The sequence below is a fragment of the Lithobates pipiens genome, unplaced genomic scaffold (assembly GCF_037356315.1).
Source record: "Lithobates pipiens isolate NorthernLeopardFrog02 unplaced genomic scaffold, aLitPip1_a1.2 Scaffold_13, whole genome shotgun sequence".
In the NCBI taxonomy this organism is placed as follows: Eukaryota; Metazoa; Chordata; class Amphibia; order Anura; family Ranidae; genus Lithobates; species Lithobates pipiens.
This window is the reverse complement of record NW_027507718.1, coordinates 16,194,248-16,221,774: the sequence shown is the minus strand read 5'-3', so window position 1 is coordinate 16,221,774 and position 27,527 is coordinate 16,194,248. Positions and strand designations below refer to the sequence as shown.

General features: G+C 41.4%; 1 protein-coding gene across 4 annotated transcripts in view; it reads right to left on the bottom strand.

The window, feature by feature from the left end:
- The window catches only part of LOC143973955 (transducin-like enhancer protein 1), a 76,554-nt gene extending 73,052 nt beyond the window's left edge, over positions 1-3,502 (bottom strand). For 3 of the 4 annotated variants that reach the window (XM_077474876.1, XM_077474877.1, XM_077474879.1), the window contains exon 1: positions 2,844-3,502. In XM_077474876.1, the coding sequence (XP_077331002.1) occupies positions 2,844-2,867 (24 nt within the window). In that variant the 5' untranslated portion in view covers positions 2,868-3,502. The remainder of the gene's footprint in view (positions 1-2,843) is intronic. The other variant, XM_077474878.1, reaches the window with a different exon arrangement.
- Between the last annotated feature and the right edge of the window lie 24,025 nt (positions 3,503-27,527).

Here is a 27,527-nt window from a genome sequence, read left to right as displayed (position 1 = left end):
AGGCCCATTATCTTTGCATCCTTGAATATAGAGTAACAATACCCACACAGGCCGCATTTAGACAACAAAGTAAACCTTTCCTCTTTAAAATTCTAAATCCTGGCTGTTGAGAAGCACTGAATCATAAGTAGAAATGCTTACAGTGTGTGACTAATTGGATCCATTACTGCTAGATTTTAAAGCAAAGGGTCAATGTTAAGGCTATTTGATGCAGCCAGACACACATTTTGCATCTTTCATACTCTATCCATTTAAGCATTACTGAAGTGTGAAGAACAGCAGTGCAATATGGTTCACTCATAGCAAAAAACAAAAGCAAATTATAAAGCTGGTATAAAAAGACAAGTCTACAGCTTCTTTAGCTGTGCCATTTTAAACTCAAATCTCTTTTCCAATTGATGGCCAAATACAGCGGGATAAATGTTACTATTAAAAAACATAATTACAGGCAACACCGTTGGCCAGCTAGCTCAACAAAACTGCTGCTGCCTAAAGAAACCCTGCAACCAACGTAGAGGTCAGACAAGCAACGGACTGTGATCATCAAGCGGGTATATGGCCTATCCATCTCGTTCCACAACGGCTTATTTGAACTAAAACCAGGAAGTGACATCTAAACTGGCAACCGCAGAAAAAAAAAAAAACCCACACAAAAACACTGTAAAACCATCAACTTTAAATTAAAGAACGTGCAATAAAGACAGAGAGCATGTCAGACCCCTTGAAGAACGAGGAGGGAAATTGGTGGGTGGTATCTGGCATACATAATAAGGCTTTCCCAGCTTCCTCCTCCCAACAACTTGGAGAGCAGAACAGATGGCAGACATGTGGGCATGAGATTTATGTTAAACCACTGGCTGGAAGGAAAAAAAAAAAAAAAAAAAAAATTGTTCACAAGCAAACAAACCGCCATGCTTTTTTTCAACACCACATTATATAGTCCAAGAACCCAAAATAAAGACAAAGAACCATTAACATGTAATCAGATGAGACAAACCACAGGAGACAAGTAGGCCCTGCGCCCAAAACATTACCCAAGTCCACTACAGAATTCTGTTATGGCCTTGTGTACACAGAGCTTATACAGACACTAAGCATTTTTTTGTTCAGTCAATAAAAGAGCCTCTATACTAGCCTATGGGGTTGATTTACTAATACTGGAGAGTGCAAAATCTGGTGCAGCTGTGGATGGTGGCCAGCTTACTGTCGAGCTTTGACAATAAAACCTGGAAGCTGATTGGTTTCTAAGCAGAGCTGCACCAGATTTTGCACGCTCCAGTTTTAGTAAATAAACTTCTGTGTGTCCATGCGCACATAGGGAGAGTTACTAAAACTGGTGCAGCTTTGTATAGAATCCAGTCAGCTTCAAGCTTTTATTGTCAACGTTTAAATTGAACAAGCCAATTGGCCATCATGCTTAACTGCACCAGATTTTGCACGCTCCAGTTTTAGTAAATCAACTCCCTATGTGTCCATGCACACATAGGGAGAGATTTATTAAAGCTAGTGCAGCTGTGGGTGGTAGCCAATCAGCTTCTAACTTCAGCTTTTTCAATTAAGCTTTGACAATAAAAGCTTGAAGTTGATTGGATTCCATGCACAACTGCACCAGATTCCAAATGCACCAGTTTTAATAAATCTCTCCCTATGTGTGCATGGACACATAGGAGTTGATTTACTAAAACTGGAGCGTGCAAAATCGGGTGCAATTAAGCATGGTAGCCAATCAGCTTCTAACTTTAGCTTATTCAATTAAGCTTTGACAATAAGCCCAGGCTCACACCGACAGTGGGAATGAAATTGTGCAAATTCAGCTGAACTCGCACAATTCCATTCCCGCGTGTCAGTCCCGACTTCAGGAGGGGGGGGGCGATTTCAGAGACATCTGTGCGGGTTGCTGCACAAATGTCTACTGAAGTCGCACAATGTAGTACAGAAACTACTTTTGGGAATCGCACCGATTCGGACAGGGGCCATTGCCTGAAATTTGACATGTCAAATCGCTGCAATGTGAACCGGGGCTAAAAGCTCAAAAGCCGATTGGATTCTATGCACAACTGCACCAGATTTTGCATCCTCTGGGCTTAGAAAAAAAAAATTAACCCCGTAGACATTTACTGGCATATTTAGATTGTAAGCTCTAAGGAGCAGGGCCCTCCGATTCCTACTGTATTAAAGTGTATTTGTACTGTCTACCCCCCAAGTTGTAAAGCGTTAAACTGCTGGCGCTATACAAATCCTGAATATTATAATAATAATAATGGGGGTGTTTACAGGCAGAAAAATAAACACACCAAAGGCACGTTCTTTAATAGAACATATGCTACATGTGCCTAAACGCTAGATGCATAAAGTATATGCACGTTAATGTACTCAAAGGCCAGACAAACATTCTGGCCCATAGCATGTGTATGTGGCTTTTAGTGTTTTCTAATCCACATTTTGCTGCCAGCTCTGGCATCCAGAGGGGCTCTCTCAGACACCCCCGATCCTTAAGGTGCAGTCAATACAAGCATCATCAACCCAAAAATCAGAACGCTCATTAGCCAAACCCCCCCCCCCCCCCCCTTTTTTTATTCCAATTTAGATCCCGATTCCTGATTGCATCTCTGACAACCTCCACTTCCCGTCTTCATGCACATCCCCGCTCTTCACCACAAACCGTGTCAGCACTGGTAAGCGGGTGACAACGCAAAAGGGCAGAAGGAAGCAGGATCCGGTTGTCACCCCATAAACAGGAAGTAGCAGATTTAAAAGGCCAGAAGCCTCGTGAGATGCCGGTAACCCTTAGATGACGATAGGGAGATGTAGTAGAGGAGGCCGTCCAGGTCCAGGGAACTCACCGGGTGTCTGCTCTGGGGAAACATGGCTCTCCCAGCCGCAGCTTTGGCCCTGATCAGCTCAATTGTCGGCGATGTGTCGGTGGGACAAGCGATGTGATGAGCCTAGGCAGAGCCACCCAGCATCCTCGTCGCCCTTCCTTTGTCTGTAAAGCTCCGGGGAGCCTCCGATCGCTTCTCCCGGACACCGATATTCCCAGCAAACTTTCTATAAATCCCAGAGGTGATGGCGGATGAGGCGATGCCCCGGCGGATGGGGCTCAGCAGCGTGTCGGAGGACACATGGACACACGGGTGGAGACAATACGGCCCCACCACTTCTCCATCCACATGGGGGAAAAGCTCCTCCAAACAACAATAAGAGCCCCTCACTTGTGACGGCTCCGCCCGCTCCTCCCCCACCTTCCTGGGAACAAAGTGACGGGCCGGACAAAAGCCCGCCGCAACAAACTTCTTCCCTCAGTCACCGGGCGTACGAGCTCCGCTCCTCCGTCCAGGCCTGTCCGTGTACGGGGGGCCGCCCTCCTCCTCCGCTCCGTCCTCTCTCACACACACACGGGACACACCACCGACTCGGGCCGCCCTCACTTTTCCACAACTGGTTACATTAACACGCGGTTTCACACTCCTCCAGCTAACCAGAAGCCGGCCCCGCCCAAGCCCATTGCGAAGGCAATGCCTCGTCGCCTCCAATCGCGTCGCCGCTAGCCCAACGTGGGGTTGTGACGTATGGGGCCGCTGTCGCCAATCGCGGCTTTCCCCATGTCGTTTCTGGGGACGCCTTCCGTTCGGGCTGCTGTGAGCCAATGGGGGGAGAGGGAGGCGGGGCCAACTGCCAGGATGAGTGGGATGGGCGGTGAGATGGAGAAGTAGCTGCCTGGCTGTCAATCAAAGTAACGTGGGGGGACGAGAGCGTCAAGCGGCGTGTGTGTTTATAATGCTGAAATATATGCTCGGGTATTTATGGGAGTATTTATGTGGAGGCCATGCTAGGTGCTTACATAGATGAAAAGAGACACGGCTAACTACACCGCTTTTCACCTTCTTTTCTTACCATTTCTATGTATGTGCCATTGTATGACAGTGGTGTGTGCTATATACCCATAGAAACATGCTACATATGTACACGGTATGGTCATACACCACATTATACAGTGCTGGGACAAGGTCAACCAGAACCCCGGTCAAACATGCCAAATTGCCCCCCTCCCCCAATTATGTATGAGCATATTATGTGTCAGCAACCTCCCCTCCCCCCATTATGTACAATCATATAATACGTGTCAGCAAACCCCCACCCCCATTATGTACGATCATTTAATATGTGTCAGCAAACCCCCCCCCCCCATTATGTACAAGCATATGGTACGTATCAGCAATAATCCCGCCTCCCATTATGTACGAGCACATAATACGTGTCAGCAAAAATCCCCTCCCCATTATGTACAAGCATATAATGCGTGTCAGCAAAAATCCCCCCCCCCCATTATGTACGATCATATAATACGTGTCATTAAAAATCCCCCCCATTATGTACGAGCATATAATACATGTCAGCAAACCCCCCCTCCCATCATGTACGAGCATATAATACGTGTCAGCAACCCCCCCCCATTATGTACAAGCATATGGTACGTGTCAGCAATAATCCCGCCTCCCATTATGTACGAGCACATAATACGTGTCATCAAAAATCCCCCCCCATTATGCACGAGCATATAATACATGTCAGCAAACCCCCCCCCCCTCCCATTATGTACGAGCATATAATACATGTCATCAAAAATCCCCCACCCCCCTTATGTACGATCATATAATACGTGTCAGCAAAAATCCCCCCATTATGTACGAGCATATAATATGTGTCAGCAAAAAATCCCCCCGTTATGTAGGAGCATATAATACGTGTCAGCAAAAATCACCCCCCCCCCCCCCCATTATGTACAAGCATACAATACGTGTCAGCAAAAAATCCCTCCCCCCCATTATGTACGATCATATAATACGTGTCAGCAAAATTCCCCCCCCCCATTATGTACAAGCATATAATAGATGTCAGCAAACCCCCCATTATGTACGAGCATATAATACGTGTCAGCAAAACCCCCATTGTGTACGAGCATATAATACATGTCAGCAAAAATCCCCCCCCCCTTATGTACGAGCATATAATACGTGTCAGCAAAAATCCCCCCCATTATGTTCGAGCATATAATACGTGTCAGCAAACCCCCATTATGTACGAGCATATAATACGTGCCAGCAAATATCCCCCCCATTATTATGAGCATATAATACGTGTCAGTAAAACACCCCCCCCATACTTGACCGAATTCCCTAAGTACTCCCAGGTGCAAGCCATCTGGTCCCGGTGATTTATTAATGTTAATTTTCCCAAGTCTAATTTTAATTCTGTCCTCTCTTAACCATGGAGGTGCTTCCTGTGACATGTCATGAGGATAAACAATGCAGTTTTGGTTACTGAAGCCCCCTGATTCCCTCGTGAAGACTGAGGAGAAGAATAAATTCAATACCTTCGCCATCTCCCCATTCTTTGTAACCAGATGCCCTTCCTCATTCTTTATGGGGCCAATATCGTCTGTCCTCTCTTTTTTACTGTTTACATACTTAAATAATTTTTGGGGATTTTTTATGCTCTCCTCCACTGTGTCTTTCATGTTCTATCTTAGCCATCCTTATTGCAACCTTGCATACCTTGTTGCATTCTTTGTAAATTCTTAATGCTGATGATGATCCCCTCAACCTTGTATTTTTTGAAGGCCTTTTCCTTTGCTTTTATATGCATTTTTATATTGGAGTTAAGCCATCCAGGACTTTTGTTCGCTCTTTTAAATTTATTACCCAATGGGATGCATTGGCTAATGCCCTTATTTAATATGCTATTAAAACAAACCCATCTCTCCTCCATGTTCTTTGTTTCCAAGATTTTATGCCAATTTATGCCTTCTAGCAAGGTTCGTAGTTTAGGGAAGTTGGCTCTTTTGAAATTCAGTGTCTTTGTATTCCCCTTATGTTTCCTATTTTTGTGATTTATACTGAAGCCAATTGACCTGTGATCGCTGTTCCCTAAATTGCCCCGTATTTCCACATCTGTGATCAGGTCTGTATTGCTGATAATCAGTAGATCCAGTAACGCTTTATTTCTAGTTGGTGCGTCTACCATCTGAACCATAAAATTGTCCTGCAAGACATTTAGGAACTAGCGAGCCTTAGATGAATGCGTGGTTCCCTCCACCCAGTCTATGTCTAGATAGTTAAAATCCCCCATTATCATAACACTTCCCATCCTTGCTGCTAATCCAAATCTACCAGCATGTCTTTGGAGTGTGGGGGGAAATTCACACAAGCACTGGCAGGACATGCAAACTATGCAGGAGGTGTACTGGCCAGGATACAAACCTGGGATCTAGTGCTGCAAGGCAGAATTGCTAAGCACTTTACACCACCGTACTGCCCCAAATGGGCATTTTGGTGCATTTAGACATGTATAGGAGGCATTAATAAAGCACTGTGTAAACCTTTCAAAAAGCCTAGCAAAACAATTCTTTTTAGAAGGAAATTCATTAAACGAAAAAAGCTTTCCAGCCGTTTATGAGCGGTTAAAGCACGTTTGGGCCATGCTGTCATTGACTTAAATTGAGGCATTTGGCAAGCTTTTCAAGTTGTCCACGCCTGCCAAATGCTCCTAGCGAAAAAAATGGAAAACAAAGCATCGCAAATGCATTGAGAATCTTATGTGTTTACTGGACCGTTGGCTTTTATGTTACAGAACAGGCATTGGCTTTGCAAAACTGTTTGGAAAGCTTTAATAACGCAAAGCCAAGGCCTGTTCTTTACGCCCGTGTGAACGAGGGCCTAATTACGCTTATGATATAAGTTCTACCCTTTTATTCTTTCTGTGAAGTCCATTCAAGAAATTGCGAACAGGGAAAGCTGTGCCAAATGGTGATGTAGGGCTGTTCAGGAAACCTATATCATGTTGTTTTTGTTTTTTTCAGGCATTCATGTGAAATGTGGTGTGCTTAGCCTATAGTTTACAATACAGGGAATTTCTATCTATCTATCTATCTATCTATCTATCTATCTATATATATATATATATATATATATATATATATATATATATATATATATATATATATATATATATATATATATATATATATAATATAAAAAATAAATAAATAAATAAATATATATATATATATATATATATATATATATAGATAGATAGATAGATAGATAGATTTAAAAATAAATATATATGTATCTATCTATCTATCTATCTATCTATCTATCTATATATATATATATATATATATATATATATATATATATATATATATATATATCATACATACATACACACACACACACACACATATATATATTAAATATAGTATGATTACTTCTAGTTTTTTTTTTTTTTTTTTTTTAAATAGTAGCATATAGAACTGCAGTAGGGTTGTTACCATCAATTACAGACTTAAGTGTTTTAAAAATTAAGAGAGAGAGCGCTTTACCTTCTTAAAATGAATGCATTAATTGCTTGGGAGATCCAGCTTGAACAAAAACATAACACTAAAAACATAAAGGCTAATTAAAACATATTTAGCCTATAGTAGTAATAATCCTCCAGAACTAGGGATAATATAGTGATTAATGCTCCAGCTGCTTTAAGGGCCTTCTGTTAGTTTTCAGGCCTTCAGCGCCACTAATAATCGCACATATGAAGCTGGTATCGCTCATAATAAGTTGTAAACAAGGACGGTCTTTTTCTTTCGCAATATGTAAAGCGAGTACCTTGTATTTACTAATAGCCTTGCTTCAGTCATCCTATCATCACAATAATGTGTGCCATTACCAAGGCACAGGGCTGTACTAAGAGATCATGCAAACAAAAGAGTACAAAGAGCCTTTGCATTCCCAGGCCAGGCAGCTTATCAGATGGGTTAAAGATTTGCATTCTGTTTATTTTAGGGGAATTTTTCAGTCATGAGTTCCATCTTATTACTAAATAACGCATTTCCTCATTTCTGGTTTATTATGCCCTAGGGGAGATCAGCAGTGCATATATATCTACCAAGTCAAACATTTCCAGGTGTCAACATAATAAGACTGCATGCTCTAGATTATAAAGATAAATACATATTAGGTTACCATGCATGTTGCATGAAGGCACAGGCAAAGCAACACATTATATCATTTCCAGAAAATCCTTAGGCTAATTAAAATAATTATGGTTCAACGGGCAATAGTTATTATCTCTGAATATAACACATTTTTACTTTTATCTACTTTACATGGAATGGGAAAGGAGTTTAAATGCTCTCCAGTGACTCCCTCACAAACTAGGTATGGGTACCTGCATTCAGGAAGCTATAACGATTGCTATTTTCCCTAATGGCTGTTATTTTTAGAATTGAGGGTCAACGAGGACTGAAAATATCAGTCACATGGCTGAAAATAATATTCATTATGGAAAATAACTCAGTGGGGTGTATTTACTATAGGCAAATCCACTTTGCACTACAAGTGCACTTGGAAGTACAGTCGCTGTAGATCCGAGGGGGACATGCAAGGAAAATAAAAAACAGCATTTTTGCTTGTACATGATTGGATGATAAAATCAGCAGAGCTTCCCCTCATTTAAGATCTTCCCCTTAGATCCAAAGCGACTGCACTTCTAAGTGCACTTGTAGTGCAAAGTGGATTTGCCTTTAGTAAATCAACCCCATTAAGTCATAGCTTAGTGAATTAAAGTGGAACTTTAGTCAGAAAATTAAGTCCTTTTAAATCACTTCAGGCTGGCCCCTTTTGCAAGTATAGTTATGTAAAACATTAAAAATAAATGCTTATACTGTTTAAATTGTGAGCTCCTTGAGGGCAGGGCCTGATGTGAATGTACAAGATATATGTAAAGTGCTACGTAAATTGACAGCACTATAAAAGTACCCACAATTAATAAAAAAAAAAATACACCATCTCGCCATGCTCTGCACATGCTCAGTTACTCTCTATTCTCAGCACTGTGCCTAAAATCAAAGCCACTAGAAGCTGATCAGCTGACAGCTTTAAGATTTACTGTTGCTGAATGGGGAATAAAGCAACAGCAATTACACAGACTGTGTGGAGGGAACACAGTTTAGAGAGGAAGAAAAGAAAAGCAAAAGAGGTGACAGCACAAACTTTGCTGCCAGAGAAATATAAAAGAGTAAACGTACAAGGATAGTGTCTTATCTTATCGCTATCTGGCTGGTGTTTTTCTTTTGGGGGGGCAGCAAACAACCACCTGAACGGGATACCCCCCCCCCCGCTGTTTGCCGATCATTCCGGCACTTACCCCATCATGGCGGGTGGTAGGCAGTGTGGGTCAGCGGCTCGGCTCCAAGTGTCCTCTCCTCCATGGTGGCTTTCAGCTCCTCCTCTCCTCCTCCTAGGCATCCAATAGGATAGCCTGTCCTTACAGCCAATCGGGTAACCAGTGTCAAACCCCGCTTCCTGATTGGCCGAGAGGAGGATCATTGTTAGAACAGCAAATATTTATTTGCTGTTGTAACACACCTGGGTGGGCTCAGAGCACACTCTCTGTGACCTGAGCCCACCCTATATCCCTATATTGAAGCCTATTAGAGCCTTTGGCTCTAATCAGTGCTTAAAAAAAAAAACAGCCCCTCTGCATTGAAATTCATGTGCCAGTGTCCTAAAAGGGACTGGATGCATGTATAGGGGAGGCAGCGATGAACGGGGGGGCCCATGTGCCCTTAATGGATGGGCCCCCCCTGTTGCTATTCTCTTCTTTCTCCTTATCGGCAGCCTGTGAACTTCAGCACTGTAAAACTTCTGTCAGCCTTCTTCTCTATCTGAGCCAAGACATACAATCAAGGCTGGAAATTTACATATTTCAATTAGGCAATTTACAGCACACAGCAATTTCGGTAGCATAATTGTTAAAGAACATTAATTGTTATGAAACTATTATGAGTAAAGTTCCTCTTTAAGCCTATTGTCTACGACATCAATGTAAACTGCCAACACAAGTGCATGCAGGGCAAAACGGAGGAAGTTTATCACTGAACCATGGCATGGGCGTTTGTTTGCTCCTGGCTCATTGTGAGAAGGAATATTTGCATGCTGGATTCATGTTTATGTAGTAGATGGAAGCATCAGGAAACCATAAAGACTGACAGTGACATTGGAATACCATTAACAAATGTTTATGTCATTTTTTTTTAAATGATCATAATGTGTATTTGTTTATATGCCCATTTTTATTAAATGAGAGCATGGAGCAGGCATGCTTATGAACATTTATAGTGACTGAGCAGCACTAAAAATGATGATAGATCGATATAGATAGATAGATAGATAGATAGATAGATAGATAGATAGATAGATAGATAGATAGGCTAGGTATCTGCCTACAGTTTTTAGTAACTGTATTACTAAACTTTACCCATAATAACTTGATAAAAAAATGTTCTTGAGCAAGGGACATACATTCCAGACCAATAATTCTGCTACCAAAATGAGTGTGTACTGTAAATTGTCTCCAGCATTAGTCCTGTTTCTTCTTGATGGAGGCTGCCATTTTGCTGAAGCCCAGAGTCCCTGAACAGCAACTAAACCCATTGATTTAACTGTTTCAAAAAAAGTTACATTCCTGGAATGCTGGGATTGGTAACTTTCACATTGGCTTGTGTCCTCAACCAAACTGTCAAACAGGGGTCAAGTCCTGGGGAAAAAAGTGTGGGAACTCCCACCCAAGATCCACTGCCCCACCAAAAAAAAAAAAAATGATACTCTCTTATGCACGAACACTTCAAAAGTGGTATTTTTGATCCAATTTTCGTATTGTGTGTATGAAGTTAACTGTTAGTACATAAAAAAAAACAATCCTCAATAAACATAAATACGATAATTCTCTGAATAATCAGCATTCATTCAATTGTGCTTCCATGTAATGTGACCATCATGATCTGATCTTTATTGGGGAATTTTGTATATACAGTGTTTATGTGGTGAGTTTACACTTTTCATTGAACAGAGTTTGGATAACACAGGGTTACAGAATGCTTGGGGAGATAGTGATGTGTTCCTGCTTAGGAGATGTATGTTAGTTTGAGGGGCTGAAAACTCTGCAGGGCTCCAACACACACTCGCTGCTATTCCAACCCTTCACATATTACCACATAAACTTCCCTCCTAGCATTAAACTTTGCCAGGTATTGTGCACAGCTTTCCATCCCAAACTGATGTTCCTCCCTCAGCTCACCTCTCTCCCTGCATGTCCTGTGAGCACAATAGCTGTGCTCCTCCTCTGGGTTCGCTCATCATATGGCACTGAAGATAGAGGAGGGGGGATTCAGCGGGACACACAGAGCAAGTATGCAGGAGACGGGGGGATGATGAGACAGAAAATCAGGAGGGGCCGGCGGGGAGGAGCGCATCACGAGAGGTCTGACTAAATACAATCTCTTAGCAGCAGGGACCTGATCTACCCATCAGCTAGCTGTGATTGACAGGTAGATTGAAGAGGAAGCTGTCATGGGGCCCCCTACTGGCAATGCCTGAATGGTCAGTCCACCTCTGGTGTGCGGCGCTTACTATTGTGAGCTGTGTCGGCGGCTGCTGGTATAGCACCTGCCACACAGCTTGCATACTTCAAAGTCTTGCAGGACTAATGGGAATGCTAATGGGAACTGAGTTCCTGTTGTGGAAAAAGTACAGGAACTCCGTTCCCATGCGTTCCCACAGGACTTGAGCCCTGCTGTCAAACCATAAAATGGCTGGTGTCAAAAGTGATCACATATACAGTGGCAGTTGCAGATCATATAGAAGCAGCTTCCTTGGGTGTACAGGATAGAGGGATTTAATTCCGCTTTAAGAGCTGTCAGTAGATCGGCCTCTACGAATTTGGCAGTGGCTAAAACGGAGCATGTGCATGGATTTTAAACAGTATAGACATTTATTTTTAATGTTTTACATAGCTATACTGTACCTATAAAGGGGGCCAGCCTGAAGTGATATAACAGGACTTAGCTCTCTGACTAAAGTTCCCCTTTAAAGCCGAGTTCCACCCAAAGTGGAACTTTCGTTTCAATGCTTCCTCACTTGACAGGACCCCTTCCCCTCTTCTGGAGACAGGCCATGGCCCAATCTCTCGGAAGTTCGTCTCCCCTCCTCTTTTTACTATTAGAAAACTCAGCGAACTTCACGCATGCACAGTAGGGAACAAAGAATGAAGATAAAAGTCTTTACTGCCTGGTTCCCTTACCAGGAATCCAAAAGTATTTGTAGCTGCTGACTTTAAATTTTTTTCACCCAGGCTGGACCTCCTCTTTAAATTTCAATTTAAAGTCCAACTGAACTTACAGTTTAAAAACATTCCAGGCATATCAAAACCATAGAGGTTTAAACTCTTATAGTTTTTTTCTTCTTTAGTCCCCCGTCAGCATACTATAGAGGAGAACTGTTGTTCTGTGGATGCAGTGGTGTCTCTGTATAGATCCAGCACACCTCATTCTGAGTGTTAGAGTTCTCCAAATAGTAGGAAGTATGCAGCATACATTTTTAACTAAATAAGCCACTCTTTTCAGCAGAGGGCATGTTGGACCTCTGCAGAGAGACTGCTGCTTCCCCACAAAACAAGCTTCCTCTACAGCATGTTAAAATGGAACAGGCTTTTCAACTTTTTGTGGCTGCTTTCTAAAGAAACCAAACTGTAAGGCTTTGCACACCATTTATTTTGATGCAGCTGAAATGTTTTAAACTGATTTAAATTGAAAATTCAGTTGGGCTTTAACATGAAATTTGGATAACTATTGTATAGAGCTGCACGATTCTGGCCAAAATGAGAATCACAATTTTTTTGCTTAGAATAAAAAGATCACAATTGTCTCACGAGTCTCACAACGTAAAATCTTTCACATTATACCAAAAAATAAATATGGGCTAACTTTACTGGTTCATTTTTTTATTTTTTATTAATTAAAGTAATTTTTTCCAAAAAAATTGCATTTAAAAGACCACTGCTCAAATACAATTTGACATAAAATATTGCAACAACCACCATTTTATTCTCTCGGGTGTCTACTAATATATATATAATGTTTGGGGGTTCTAAGTAATTTTCTAGCAAAACAAAATGATTTTAACTTGAAACCAACAAGTGTCAGAAAAAGGTTTAGTGTTTAATGGTTAAACTTTTTTCGCTTACACACAAAGTCTATTCCATTGACAAATTGTTACAATGTTTATAGTTAACTTCAACTGATAAAGAATGTTCTAATTCTTGGCAGAATGCCGTTTTTTTTTTCTTTCTTTCTTTTTTTTTCTTCCTTTCTTTTGAGGGCTGTGGCTTCAGACGAGCAGAGAGAATTCTTTGCATAAAAAGAATTGTGAAACACTTTAGTCAAGATTGCGATAACGATTCTTGACAATTAATTATGCAGCTCTTCTATTGTACGATATAACCTTTTCATTGCAACAGATACAATACTGAAGTCAGCAGTGGTGCTGACTGTCATCTTTCAGGTGGAAATGATCTGGGGGCTGTACAACTAACCACTTCCATGGACCCCTGAAATGGGTGTCACCTCCCCACCACAACAACTCCCCCACCACTCCATGTTTCCACACTCGTAGGCCCGTGACCAGCATGGTTAGCAAGTTATAATGATGTCTGCAAATATTCCTGACCTGTGCTAAGCTGGATAATCGGCAACTCACTCTATTGATCCAGGGACTGGTAAATAAAAAAAATGTGAAATGGCAGGAATTCTATTTAAATTTTTTATTTTTTTTGTGTTAATTTTCAACTCGTAAAGCAGAAAAACAGCTAAGGAGAACATAATCTTGACAAATGTGATTGTGGAGGTGAGCAGTAACAACTAGGCCTTAAAGCGGAGTTCCACTTTGATTTTATTTTTTTATTTAATGCATATCAAGCTATTCTTATTCTGGTCATTAGCGCTGCCTTTATTATATACCGTATTTATCGGCGTATAACACGTACTTTTCCCCCCTTAAAATCAGGCGGAAATCGGGGGTGCGTGTTATACGCCGATCCCCGCTATTTCTAACCCTTTCTGCCACTCTCTGCGGCTTCCGGGTATTTTCCGCCGCACTCGCCCGTTCTCGGCTATCTTCGGCCGTTGTTCTCGGCTATTTTTGGCCGTTCTCAGCTATTTTCAGCCACTCTCGCCTGTTCTCGCTGGCTTTCGGAAAGCCGAAAGCCGCCGAGAACGGCTGAGTGTGGCCGAAAATAGCCGAGAACGGCCGAAAATAGCCGAGAACGGCCGAGTGCGGCCAAAAATGCCTGAAAACCGCAGAGAGCGGCAGAGAATTACCGAGTGCCGCCGAGATACACAGGACATCCGCCCTGTATCTCAGTGGTGCCATTTTTAAATGGTAAAGCCACAGATAAGGCTACAAATGACTGACAAGGCTAAATGCAAGGCTACAAATGACTGACGCGGCTAAATGCAAGGCTACAAATGACTGACAAGGCTGCAATGGAAGGCTGCAAATGACTGACAAGGCTGCATTGATGGGCATTTAAATATATACGTTTTTTTCCTTAAACTTCTCTCCTAAAAAAAAAATTCTTTTAAATTCCCTCCTAAACTTGGGGTGCGTGTTATACGCCGGCGCATGTTATACACCAATAAATACAGTATTTATCTTAAAAAATACCTTCGATTTTTCCTTCTTGTGGATTCCCATCTTTCTTGTGGGCAGGAGAAGCCCACAAGCATATTCTTCCAGGATACGGCGCTGCTGTATTCCCAGCATGCACCACCCATTCTCGCGCATACGCAGTAATAGCACGTAGCGCCGCTTTAAACTATATAGGTTGCTATCACAAGGGGTGGCGGAAGTGCCCGCACTGTTGTTATGGCAACCTAGCCCTTGGCACTGCCCACTGACTCCTGGAAAATGATGACACACATTTCCCAGCAGCAGTAGCGAACAGAGGAGCAGAGGGAAGTGACTTATGTAAAATTATTTTTATGGGTGGAACTCCGCTTTAATTAGCAACATCCTAGCAACATCATTGGAATATTTCACTCAGGCTTCATGAGGTATGTACAAGGCCTACACCCATAACAAGGGCATGATTCAACTTTAGACAGAGCTGCGCAGTTTTATTTTATTTACAGACTCCTTATCTGCATATGCCAGTTTTTTGGTAAAGGTGAGCTAACTCTTTAGAAAATATTTACAGGAAATATGTAGCCTGTGATTGCTGAATCCAACTGAATCAAAACTACTGATCTGCCTACTTATTACAGGTTTGTGTCGTAAAAAGAACTGAAGCAATTTTATCTGTATGACAACAAGGCAATTATCTGAGTGGTAAAGAAGAAGTCAACAATATCAACCTATTTTTTTTTCAGAGCAAACATTTCCTTTTAAGGGCTCTATCACATGGGCAGCCAGGGGTGCGTTAAAACAGGCATATAAGCTGCAGTTTTACTACCCCTCCCCCCCGACCACCTACTTAAAGAAGAAGTACAGCCAAAGGTTGGCTGTACTTCTCCTGTGGCTTACAGGAGTGCAGTTCGTTCTGCACTCCTGTGACCCAATTTCAATAGACAGCGGGCTGAAGTCACATAGCCAGTCCAGGCTTGGGAAAGATCGTGATCATATGGTCGGGATCAGCCCAGGAGCCTGGACCGGTGTTCTGCCAAAAATCCTACTCGCCAAAATCTCCAACCACATCACTTCTGGTGACTCTCCAGCAGCAATAATTGAAGATTTCAACAATTTGGCTGTTTTCACAGACAGTGAAGTACACTACAGTCCACAATGAGTTGGCTGTTTTCATAAAACACCAGGTAAGGAGAAAAAAAGTGGTTACTAGTGGGTGGACTAACAATGTCCACTCATTATATCGTGTACGTGTATACGCTGCCGGTGTTCTGCGAAAACAGCCAACTTGTTCAAATCTCCAGTTACTGATGCCGGACTGTCACTAGAAGTGACGTGCTTGGAGATTTTGGCGACTTTTTGGCAGAATGCCGGAACTTGGCTGTTGAAAGCCTGAGCCAGCCACCCCCACCCCCTCCAGTGAATGTGAGAGGAGGGGGCAGAGCAGAGAACAGTCACCAGCTCTCTGCTCAGGGAGCACTGAGAACCAAGCGATCAGCGATTTTTGATCACTCCGTTCTCAGCCTTAGAGATGGCAGGGGACAGATGCAGTAGTGGACAATGCTGCATCCAAGTAAGTATGATTCTAAAATAAATAAATAAATAAATAACAAATACTTATAATTCTCTTTTAAATTCTACCATTACAGCCAAATGGAGCTGTACACATGCCGCAGACTCTGCAATTTTGACTTGGCTAGTAGAGTTTGACAGACAGCACCATGCTGATTAAAGTTAATGATAGCAAGCCGCAGCTGCGAGCCTAACAATCACAGTTTTTTTAATACAAAATCCTCCTTGGGTTAAAAATATATATATATATATATGAAGTAGGTGGCAGGATCACCACCTGAATGACTGCCAACCGTTGCTATGCCGCTCATGTGAAAAAGCCCTAAGAACTATTTCCCCAATGAATGCACATTAGCAACAATGTATTCCCTACCAATTAAAATACTATTAGAAATGCCACACAAATGATGGCTTACACCTGATATAAATTATAATAATGTGCCTTTTGTAATAAGTGCAGTTCAGCATTCATCCAAAATTGTTAAACATTATAATGATTTATTTACAGTTGGAGCAATGAAAAAAAATCAAGGCCAAAGTTGTGAGCAGTTCCTAATTAATTTACATTGTCTGAAGGATGTTCATTAAGTACATCCGAGCAAACGCTACAAGATATTGTACTCTTTTTGCCATTACCAGACTTAGTTTAAAAAAAAAAAAAAAAAAAGTTGTCTGAATGCATGGTTGTTAAATATAAGCCTTGAAAGAAAAACATTAATATTTCTTCTTCTGGTTATCTATGCCAAGGAACTCTACTTTCTCGAGAGAAAAGCTTGCTGATGCTTGTGGCACACTTCCATGTATCCCTGTGTGCTCTTTGGTTCCTTGCATCAGTCCCTACACCAGCACCATGGGAGACGCTCCCGGAAGTGTCTGATGCAGGTGAATTCTAAGCAAGTGTATTTGTTGAAGACAAAGGATGGTGTGGGCAGGAGGAGGATTATGTTTTTTTATTTCCTGGCTGAGCTTTTGACTTTCTAGATGGTAACAGGGTTTCTTTAAGTTGGGTTCACATATGTGCAGCCACAGATTCGTGCCTGGGGTGAGGTGCGTGTCTGTTCACCGGTTCAGGTGCGATTCAGGTCCAAATTTTTACCTGAAGCAGACCCAAACACCCCTGTCATGCGAATTGGATGCAGGGAAACCTTTAAAGCGTAACTCCACTTTTGTTGAGAAAAACACCCCTCTGGGTGATCTGTGTACAGTGCAAGGATTATAACAACCTTTGTTGTAGATTCCTACCTTTTTGTTATTATGAAGAAATCCCTGTGTGTTTGTGTGTGCCTCTGTACTGAGTGGGTCTAATGGGAGTGGTTTCATAATTAACCATCAGCTGTGCAGCTGCAGGGCACTAATGAGAAAATCTGCTGGGCCTGCTTCCCTATAGACGTGCTCCTATTGAAAGTATCTCTCCAAAAATGACATTTTTTGCAGGGGGTGCCTGAAATCTGACTTGTATCTTAGAGCAGACTTCCAGAAAAATTGGTGAGCCAATCACACAAGCAGGAAATGATGTTTCTGAGGAGTGGTCAGTACACACTCTGTGTACAGAAAAACTCCATGTAGCCATATTGCAATGCATTCTCAGTAAATTACAGTGGCTACAGATTGAAAAGGCAAAGTCATTTTTAATAACATTCAATTACAATATGATTAGTGTTGCAATTATATGTGCTGTATTACTTTTTCTTTATTAGCCTTTTTTTCCCCCACAGAAGTGGAGTTACCCTTTAATGGTGGGTTCACATATTTGGGAATTGTTTTTTTTTTTTTTTTGGAGTAGCTTTATTAAATCTGACAGTTCATTTAACTACTTACTGACCGCTTCCGCATAGATACTGTGGCAAGGCTGCTTGGCTGCGCAAACTGACATACATGTACATCAGTCTGTGCATGTGGGAGCTCACCCGTGGGCCACCCGCGATCGCAGTGAAGAGAGTAAACAAGGCGGATCCCCATTCTGACAGGAGAGGAGAGAGATCAGCTGTTCCTAGTGATCAAGAACAGTGATCTCTCTCTACTCCCAGTCAGTCCGTCCCCCTGACAGTTATAAACACCTCCCTAGGGAACACTTAACCCTTTGATCACCTCATAGTGTTAACACCTTCCCTGCCAGTGCCATTTATACAGTGATTAGTGCATTTTTTTAGCACTGATCACTGTACTGGTGTCACTGGTCACCAAAAAGTATCACTTAGGGTCAGATTTGTCCGCCACAATGTTGCAGTCCCGTTAAAAATTGCTGATCACCACCATTACTAGTAAAAACAATAAAAAAAGTCTCTAAATCTTTCCCCTATTTTGTGAACGTAATAACTTTTGCGCAAACCTATCAATATACGCTTTATGTGATTTTTATTACCAAAAATATGTAGCAAAATACATATTGTTCTAAACTGATACTGATACTGAATACATTTTTTTGCCATATTTATTATAGCAGAAAGTAAAAATATTGTTTTTTTTTTCAAAATTGTCGGTCTCTTTTTGTTTATAGTGCAAAAAATAAAATCCGCAGAGGTGATCAAATACCACAAAAACAAAACTCTATTTGTGGGAAAAAAAAAGGACATCAATTTTGTTTGGGTACAACGTTGCACGAACGTGCAAATACCAAATACCACCAAATATTTATTATTTACTTTTATACTAGTAATTGCAGTGATCTGCGATTTTTATCATGACTGTGACATTACGGCGGACGTATTGGACACTTTTGACACTATTTTGGGACCATTCACATTTATACAGCTATCAGTGCTATACAAATGTGCTGATTACTGTATAAATGTCACTGGCAGGGAAGGGGTTAACATTAGGGGGTTAACAAGGGATTAAATGTGTTACCGATGGAGTGATTCTAACTGTAGGGGAGGGGACTCACAAGGGGAGGAGACCGATCAGTGTTCCTCTGTACTGGGAACACACCATCGGTCTCCTCTCACCTGACAGGACATGGATCTGTTTACACACAAAGATTCACAATCCTGCTCTGTTATTGGCAATCGCGGGTGCCTGGCGGACATCGAGGCCTCCGGGCACGCGCATCGACTCCCGCCCAGAATAGGATATCCCCCCGGCAGATGTCATTTGACGATGGCTGGGATGGGAAGTGGTTAAAAAGGAACTGCAGTCTGCTCGCATTATTTGTATTAAAAACATCTTTGCCATTCTGAAGCTTCCCTCCAACCACTTTCATATTATTTTATATATACTGCGATTCTGTACTTGCCAAATATGCTGCAGAAATCTCCCTCCACTGAGTCTGGCTGCAACCATTTTAACTGTGGGCAGCTGACGCTGCTGCCTGTTCACTTCCTGGATTTACATACACACACACACACACACACACACACACACACACACAGACCTTCAGCAAGAAACAGGAAGTGGGCTGTATAAGGTATTTACTGGCAGCAAAAAAAATGTTTTACTACCCAAAGTTAGAACAACAAAGGCAGAAGATTTGATAAATGGAAAAAATTATTGAAGTTCTGCTTTAAGCATAGTAGCAAGTATCGTGTGACTGGACCGGAGTGGATTGAAAAGCACGTACAGTATTCAGATCTTATAAAGGTTTACAATGGGTAGGTAGGAGGAGGGGATGGGAAAATTTTTAAGGATAGTTATGATTTTGCTTTAAGCATAGTAGCAAGTATCGTGTGACTGGACCGGAGTGGATTGAAAAGCACGTACAGTATTCAGATCTTATAAAGGTTTACAATGGGTAGGTAGGAGGAGGGGATGGGAAAATTTTTAAGGATAGTTATGATTTTCTTCCACTTTAAAGTATAACTGTTATGCCTTGTACACACAATCTAATTGTTGGCCAACAAAACCGTGGAATTTTGTGCGAAGGGCGTTTTCAGCTCTTTAGCGCCTCCTTTTGGGCTCCTTCTGCTAATTCAGTGTTAGTAGATGTTTGGTGAGCGTTGTTTCTTGCTTTTCTTTTTGCGTTTTTCATTTAGCGCTTTTCAGTACGCACTTTTCATTCCATGCTTTTCAGTTCATTTCTGAACGGCCATTCGTCAACCAGCTATGATGCGGAATCAGAGGAGATAACGTGTTATTATTGTCCTTGGAGTTATTGCTGACATTATTTTTTTGCTTGAATCATGATTTGATTTGGTATATTTTCTATATTATTGGATGCATAGAATGCACTTTTTGGTTAATTTCTATTGGCAGATAGCATGTCTATTTTTTTTATTTTTATGCACAATAAAAAAAATTGTGGAGAATAATACTTGGCTATGTGTTTTACGTCAAATGACAGTTTGGGAGTAGGCAGTTACATTTTTAAAAATATAATGTAAAATTAACAAGGGACACCAACATAATTGTATCTTTGATTTTAAAAATGACGGGATAATGATGTTGTGGCACCAAAAAACAAACAAAAACAAGCATAATAATATTATTCTTGATATCACTAGAAAAAAAAGAATTTGAACATTAGTTTGCAATAACTCCATCAGTATCACCAGCAAAGCAGCTTCATTATCATCCCTTTAAAGAAGAAGTGAATGTGCGCTGCATTTAGAGACTTCATAATTTGCCACGTCACGAATGTTAATTCTCCAGTACGAACTCTAGTTTACAAGACCGACCACTTCTGCTTCTGAGCATGCGTGTTTTTACTTTGAACTTTTGTCAGACGGACTTGTGTACACACAATCGGAAAGTCTGACAACACACATTTGTTGGCGGAAAATGTGAAAACATGCTAGCCAACATTTTTTGGCGGAAAGTCCGACAACAATTGTCCGATGGAGTGTACAAATAGTCGCATTGTCCGCCAACATTTCCTGACGGAAAGTCAGATTGGTTGTACGGGGCTTTACAGTGACTTGTGTGCTTATGTTAGTTCTCAACCAAACTGTAAAGCCATAAAAATGGCTGGTGTCATAACTGATCATATGTGCAACACCATGACAATTGCAGATCAAACAGAGGCTAGGATGGCAGCTTCCTTGGCTGTAAAGGATAGGAGGGTTTAGTTCTGCTTTAGCTTTTACAGTGTGTGTACAGCCTCCAGACAGGAGTGGACCTTTACTTTCATTCTTTGAAATTAGACCAATAAAATGAAAAGCTATTATGACAATCGTTACAAGGGTTTGCTGCCAAAATCCTGAGTTGCACCAGTGAAGTAGGCTGAAGGCTTCTGTATATTGTTGTGTTGATTGTGAAGACTTTTGTTGACCTAAATTCTGGGCAGGAATCTTCTGAAGCCTGCCCAAGATGAGGAATGCAGATTGACACCTCCTAATATGTTTGTATAATACCATAAGCTGTGATAAAATCATTACTGTGTGCAACAGGGCACTGGGGAGTGCTGTTCTCAATGATCCTGAGAGATCTGATGCCGCGTACACATGACCGGACTTTTCGATGGACTAGGCCCGACGGAACGAATCAATTCGGTCATGTGTGGGCTTCATTGGACCTTTGCTGTCTAAAAATCAGACGGACTTTAGATTTAAAACATGTTTCAAATTTTTGCGATGGACTCGAGTCCAACAGACGAAAAGCGATGCTATTGGCTACTGGCTATGAACTTCCTTATTCTAATCTGGTCGTACATCATCACGTTCAAATCCATCGGACTTTGTTGTGCTTGTGTGTGGCCAAGTCCGTTTGTTCGGAAAGTCCATTGGAACTCCGCCAAAAGTCCATCAGGAAGACCGTCCGACCTAGTCCGTCGAAAAGTCTGGTCGCGTGTACGCGGCATAAGAAGATGGTCAGGAATCTACCTACCTAGCAACATCCAGTTCGGAATTATGTATAATGGAATGAATATAATAGTTTATCTTCTTCCTATTTTATTTCTACTTGCTTTTTGTATTTTAAGGGCACATTTGTAAGAGTTGAAAAAATTATTGGTGATGGATATCATACCGAGGAAACAAATTACAGTCTCACTAACAAAACATGATTCAACTGTTGACTTCTATTCAGATAATTCCTTTCATGCAGTCCAGAGTATGATAGATCCAGACCTCTTGTGCAGCAATAAGAACTCTGTGAATAGAGCCAGCACAAAGCTAAACATTTGTGACCCTTCAGGTCCCTGGAAGGGCAAGAGGTAACAATGTCTATCTTGTTATCTCTCCTAACAGCTGGACTTTTCCAGGCTCACAGGTTTGGACAACAGCGCTCTGCTGTAATTATTTAGTCTGACTGTCAATTAGGTTTTACTTTGTAAATTAATCAACTAGTAATCTACAGAGGTTTTACTGCTTATCTTTTTAAACTTTTTTTTTTTTTTAAAGACTGGATTTCATATCTCACTTGGCTATAGCTGTCCTCTTTGATCCCTTTTAGTGTGTAAATGTTATTACTGGTCTCACTTTCAAATTGCTTGCACAGTACTGATAGTGTATACTGCAGAGGTAATTTTTGACATCAGCAGAACAACAAGGTGTTCAGTAAACAGTGTTTGCATTTCAAAGAAACAGTAATTAAATATTTACTTGTATACTTAATGTTGACAGCAGTAGAATTAAAAAATGAGTGATTTTGTCATGGTAATCAACTGCGGTCACAGTGCTCTTAGATGGGTTTACCAGTTTGTTTGCAGTAGCAGTTGAGATCGACAATACAATTATAGTTACAAATGGAATTTACACATATTAGATGGTTCCTTTCAGATAATGGTATTCTGAATGTAATGAATAAGGAGAACAAGAAAACAGAGCTTAAAGCGGAGTTCCGCCCAAAAAAATTAAATAAAAGTCAGCAGCTACAAAAAGTGTAGCTGCTGACTTTTAATAATCGGACACTCACCTGTCCCACAGTCCAGCGATGCGGGCGTATGACGCCCCGGTCCTCCCCCCCCCTCCTCTCCACGGCATCGGCATTGTTACTGTGCACTGTGCATGGGCGAGCCACACTGCCTGCTGTGAATGGCCGGGCAATCTTCTGGGACCTGTGACATGTCCCAGAAGATTGCAGGGAGGGAGGGGGGGAGAGGTGTTCCCCGTTCCGGTGCCGCTGAGCCCCGGGAGGAAGTGGGAACCGAATGTCTCTAAAGAGGGTATCCCCCCCCCCAAAAAAAATGACATGACAAATGTGACAAATGTGGCATGTCAGGGGGTCACTGTCACTTAAAATGGAAGCTCCATTTTTTTGGGGTAATATTATTATTATTATTATTCAGGATTTATATAGCGGCAACGGTTTGCACAGCGCTTTACAATATGAGGGCAGACAGTACACTTACAATACAAATCAATACAGGAGGGATCAGAGGGCCCTGCTCGTTAGAGCTTAAAATCTAGAAGTAGATTGTAGGGTAGAAACCTGCTTTAAGTTGTGTGCATGTACCATTCTAAATACCTGGAGCCAGTAGAGAAGAGGTGGTTTCATTCACACTTGTGCAACTTGTCATGCACATCAAAGTTGCATGACAAGTCGTTCTCCATGTTTTCCATTTATAACCATTCATATAGGTGTGACTTAAAGTTGCGGCGACAAAGTAGTTTGTGCACTGCTTTGGTCCAACTTTCATGCAACCTGAGGGCCATAGACTTTAATGAATACCCTCAAAATTTGCATGAAAGCCATACCTGAATGTTATACAATGCATCAGTTGTCCATTATCACTGGTCAAAGCCAAAATCACACCCATTCAAAGTTGCGTCAAAGTTGCACCAAAGGTGCACTCCAAAGTTGGCCCAACTTTGAAGTCGTACAAGTGTGAATGGAGTCTTACTTGATAAAGAGGTCCTCGAGTGCAACACCTAAAATCACAAAAGAACCACATATAACTTTGAGGGAGCCTAATGCTAGAGTAAGCTGGCAGAGACTGAACACATACAACAGGAGTTGGTCAGAGATTGAAGGCATGAATAAAACAAGAGAGAGTCAAAGACTGAAGAAACACAAAAGAAGATGGCCAGTGAATGAGTTATACAACAGAAGATAATCAGAGACTGAAGGCATATACTATATTGTCAAAAGTATTGACACCTGCCTTTACACGCACATGACTGTTAATGGCATCCCAGTCTTAGTCCGTAGGGTTTAATATTGAATTAGCCCACCCTTTGCAGCTATAACAGCTTCAACTCTTCTGGGAAGGCTGTCCACAAGGTTTAGGAGTGTATTTATGGGAATGTGTGACCATTTTTCCATAAAGACATGGATGAACGAGTTTGGAGTAGAGGAACATGACTGATCTGGTCATGACTGCACCTCAACCCGATAGAACACCTTTGGGATGAAAATGCAGATAAACACTCTAAAATGTGGCTCACCGGCGTTTTTTTAGTGTTTTTGATCCCATTGATTTAAAAAAAAAAAAAGATTAAAAACGCCAACGCTGAAAACCGCTAAAAAATGTTGACTGCTCACTGCAAAGCTACTAATGTTTTTATAACTTTATTATAACATGCAGTGTGCATGAGGTATTAGATCACTGCTATTACAACCCCTTTACAAGTCAATGCTTTTGTATTTGTGCACCCTACAGCCCTTTCTGTTGGTAAGATCTATTAAAAATATCAGAGGAAAACACAACACATTTAGGCTACGTTTCCACTATTGCGTCCCCAAAGTCACGCATTTTTTGGACGCGATTTACCGCAATTTTTTGCTGTGACTTGAAGCAATACCTGTGTATTCTTGAGGTCTATGGACCTCAAGTCGCATCAAAATGGGACCAAAGTAGTGCAGGGACTACTTTGAAGTCACTACATCTTGAAGACGCACAGATATGAATGACACTCATTGGAAATCATAGGGTATGACTTGTCATGCGACTTTTCAGTCCCAAATCGCATGAAAGGTCACACTAATGGAAACCTAGCCTAAAGGAGAAAAGGAATGAACAGCATAGAAAAAGTAAGCTACTTTGAAATAAATAAACCGAACCATTAACTAGCAGAAGCCAGTGTAAAGAAATTTAATTTTTTTCAGTAGTGAGCACCAACACAGGTTACTGTCTGTAGGGGCCCCAAGAGCTGAAAATAGGGCTCCAGGGCAGTAGGGGGTGGCTAAAAATATAAGCATTGTTGTACTGGCCATGCAAGGGACATTGCAGGATAGCTAGTGTAAGCATAACATATTGGCTAGTTAAAGTGGTCAGCATATGGCTATATACAGATGGTCAACAGCTGATCAGATTTTCGATGTTCTGAGGCCACATTCAATTGCTTTGGCCACACACAGGGCCAGCTGACTAATATTAATAATTTATTGCAGGTAATACCAGAATTGGATGTATGTCTTGTTATAACAATGTAATAAAAGTGAATGGTCTGGGGTTTTACTAATTCTAATATGCTTTCAATGAGAACTATATGGACAATTGCGGTATCAATAGTGCAGTCAAAATGTACAGTATGTACAGCCAATTTTTTTTATTTTTTGGATAAATTAGGGAAGGGTTATTACTTTCATGGAGTTAATTTAAAATGTCTGTTTTACACTACTGCCATTTCCAATAAATTGCTATTCTGGAAACACATCAAGATATTAGAGGAAATCTTCCGAAAACGAGAGGAAAAATGAGAGGCAGTACCATCTTAGACAGTTGTCTCTAGGTAAAAAATTCCCTATTGGATTCTTCCAGTTAGGTGTAGCTTTGTTGCAGGCTGCATGGTAAAAGACAGCCAGGGGACAAAACTGTCAGTGGGTTGGGGAGGGTGGCTGAGCTGTGTAAGATATGTGAACACACAACAACGAATACAAAAGTGAAACAGTCAACACTCAAGTGAGGGGAGCAGATGCAAACCTTGAATGAAGCCTGAACAAAATGGTGCTGTCATGCTGGGAAATAAAGAAGATAAAGGCATCTTCATGGACATTACTATGATACCTCTAAGAAGTCATAAATTCTTGCATTCGCTGTAAGCATTACGTAGCATGCATGTACCTAAAGGGTCTAAATATAAAGATATCGCGCTGAGAGATCTAAAAATAGCAGTTGGCAAAAACTCAATCATTTAAACTGCAACAGATATATAAACCAATCTTGCTGCACTAAAAGATGACCAATGTTATTCAAAACAATTGTGTTATAATATATAAAACAGGGCCCGTCTCTGCTTTCTCATATTTCCGCCTTATATAATTCTCCCACGTACCAAATACGCATAAACGGCACCTTAAACAACCCATTTACACTTTATAACGGCACACGCCAAGGCTGCCCCCTTTCACCGATTCTATACGCCCTATCCCTGGAACCCTTTCTCTCAACAATCAGAAACAACCCAAACATCCACGGCATTACTGTTGGTGGCCTGGAGCATAAATATGCGGCCTACGCAGATGACATTTTGTTTTACATACAACAACCCCTGTTCTCCCTCCCTAACCTGATGTTAGCCTTCTCACAATTTAGTGCCATATCCAATTTTAAAATTAATATGTCCAAGTCGGAAATCCTAAACATCTCAATCCCCAGTAGGATAGTAACTCACCTCAAAGACTCTTTCCCATTTAGTTGGCAAAAAACAGAATGAAGTATTTAGGCGTGTATCTCACCTCTAAACCAACGTCACTCTTTCGTGCTAATTTCTTGCCCCTTCTTAACGCAATTAGAGTAGATTTACAAAGGTTGTCCCAAGCTGCACACTCTTGGTTGGGGAAGATTAGCGTAGTGAAGATGAACATTCTACCCAGGCTGCTGTTCTTGCTCCAGATGCTACCAATTGGTATTCATGCTGGTTTTTTCACGTTAATAGATTCACTGATTGGCAGATATGTTTGGAACAGAAGATGTCCGAGATTGTCTCGAGCCCTCCTGGTCAGACCTAAACGGCTAGGGGATTTGGCCTTACCTAACATTAAACTTTACTTTTTTGCTATAGCTATGAATAGAATATCGGACTGGAAATACCACAAGGACTCTAAATTGTGGGTGAATCTTGAGTTGTCGCTCAGTGGTACAGATCTCTTTACCCAAATATGGATTCCTAAGAAACATAGATTGCTGGCACCTACCACCTCACCTCTCACACATTCGACTCTAATGATTTGGGACTCTATGTGTAAGAAACACAACTGGCTACATAATTCCCCTATTATGCCACTGGGCTGGGCACTATACCTCTTTTGCATCAAGTCACAAGCCAGACAGGAATAGTGCCCCTGTCTCAACTTCTACCAAACTCAGTGGTGACACCCATGGATCAGTGGACTTATCGTCAACTGGCGGCTTTTGTTCACTCTCTCCCAAAACCGCTACGTTCTATAGCTGAATTAACATCTATTGAATCTGCCTTTTCGGAGGAACAGCCGGTGGAGAGACCAATATCCTTTTTCTACCAGGCACTACAGTCGCTATCGACCACAGGACACCCCTCTTTCCTGGCCAAATGGGAAAAGGACCTTCATAAGGAGTTGATGGAGGCACAGAAATTTGCTATCTTGTCCATGGCCCACATATCTTCCACGGCCTCTAAAACGGCAGAAGTAAACTTCAAGCTGTTG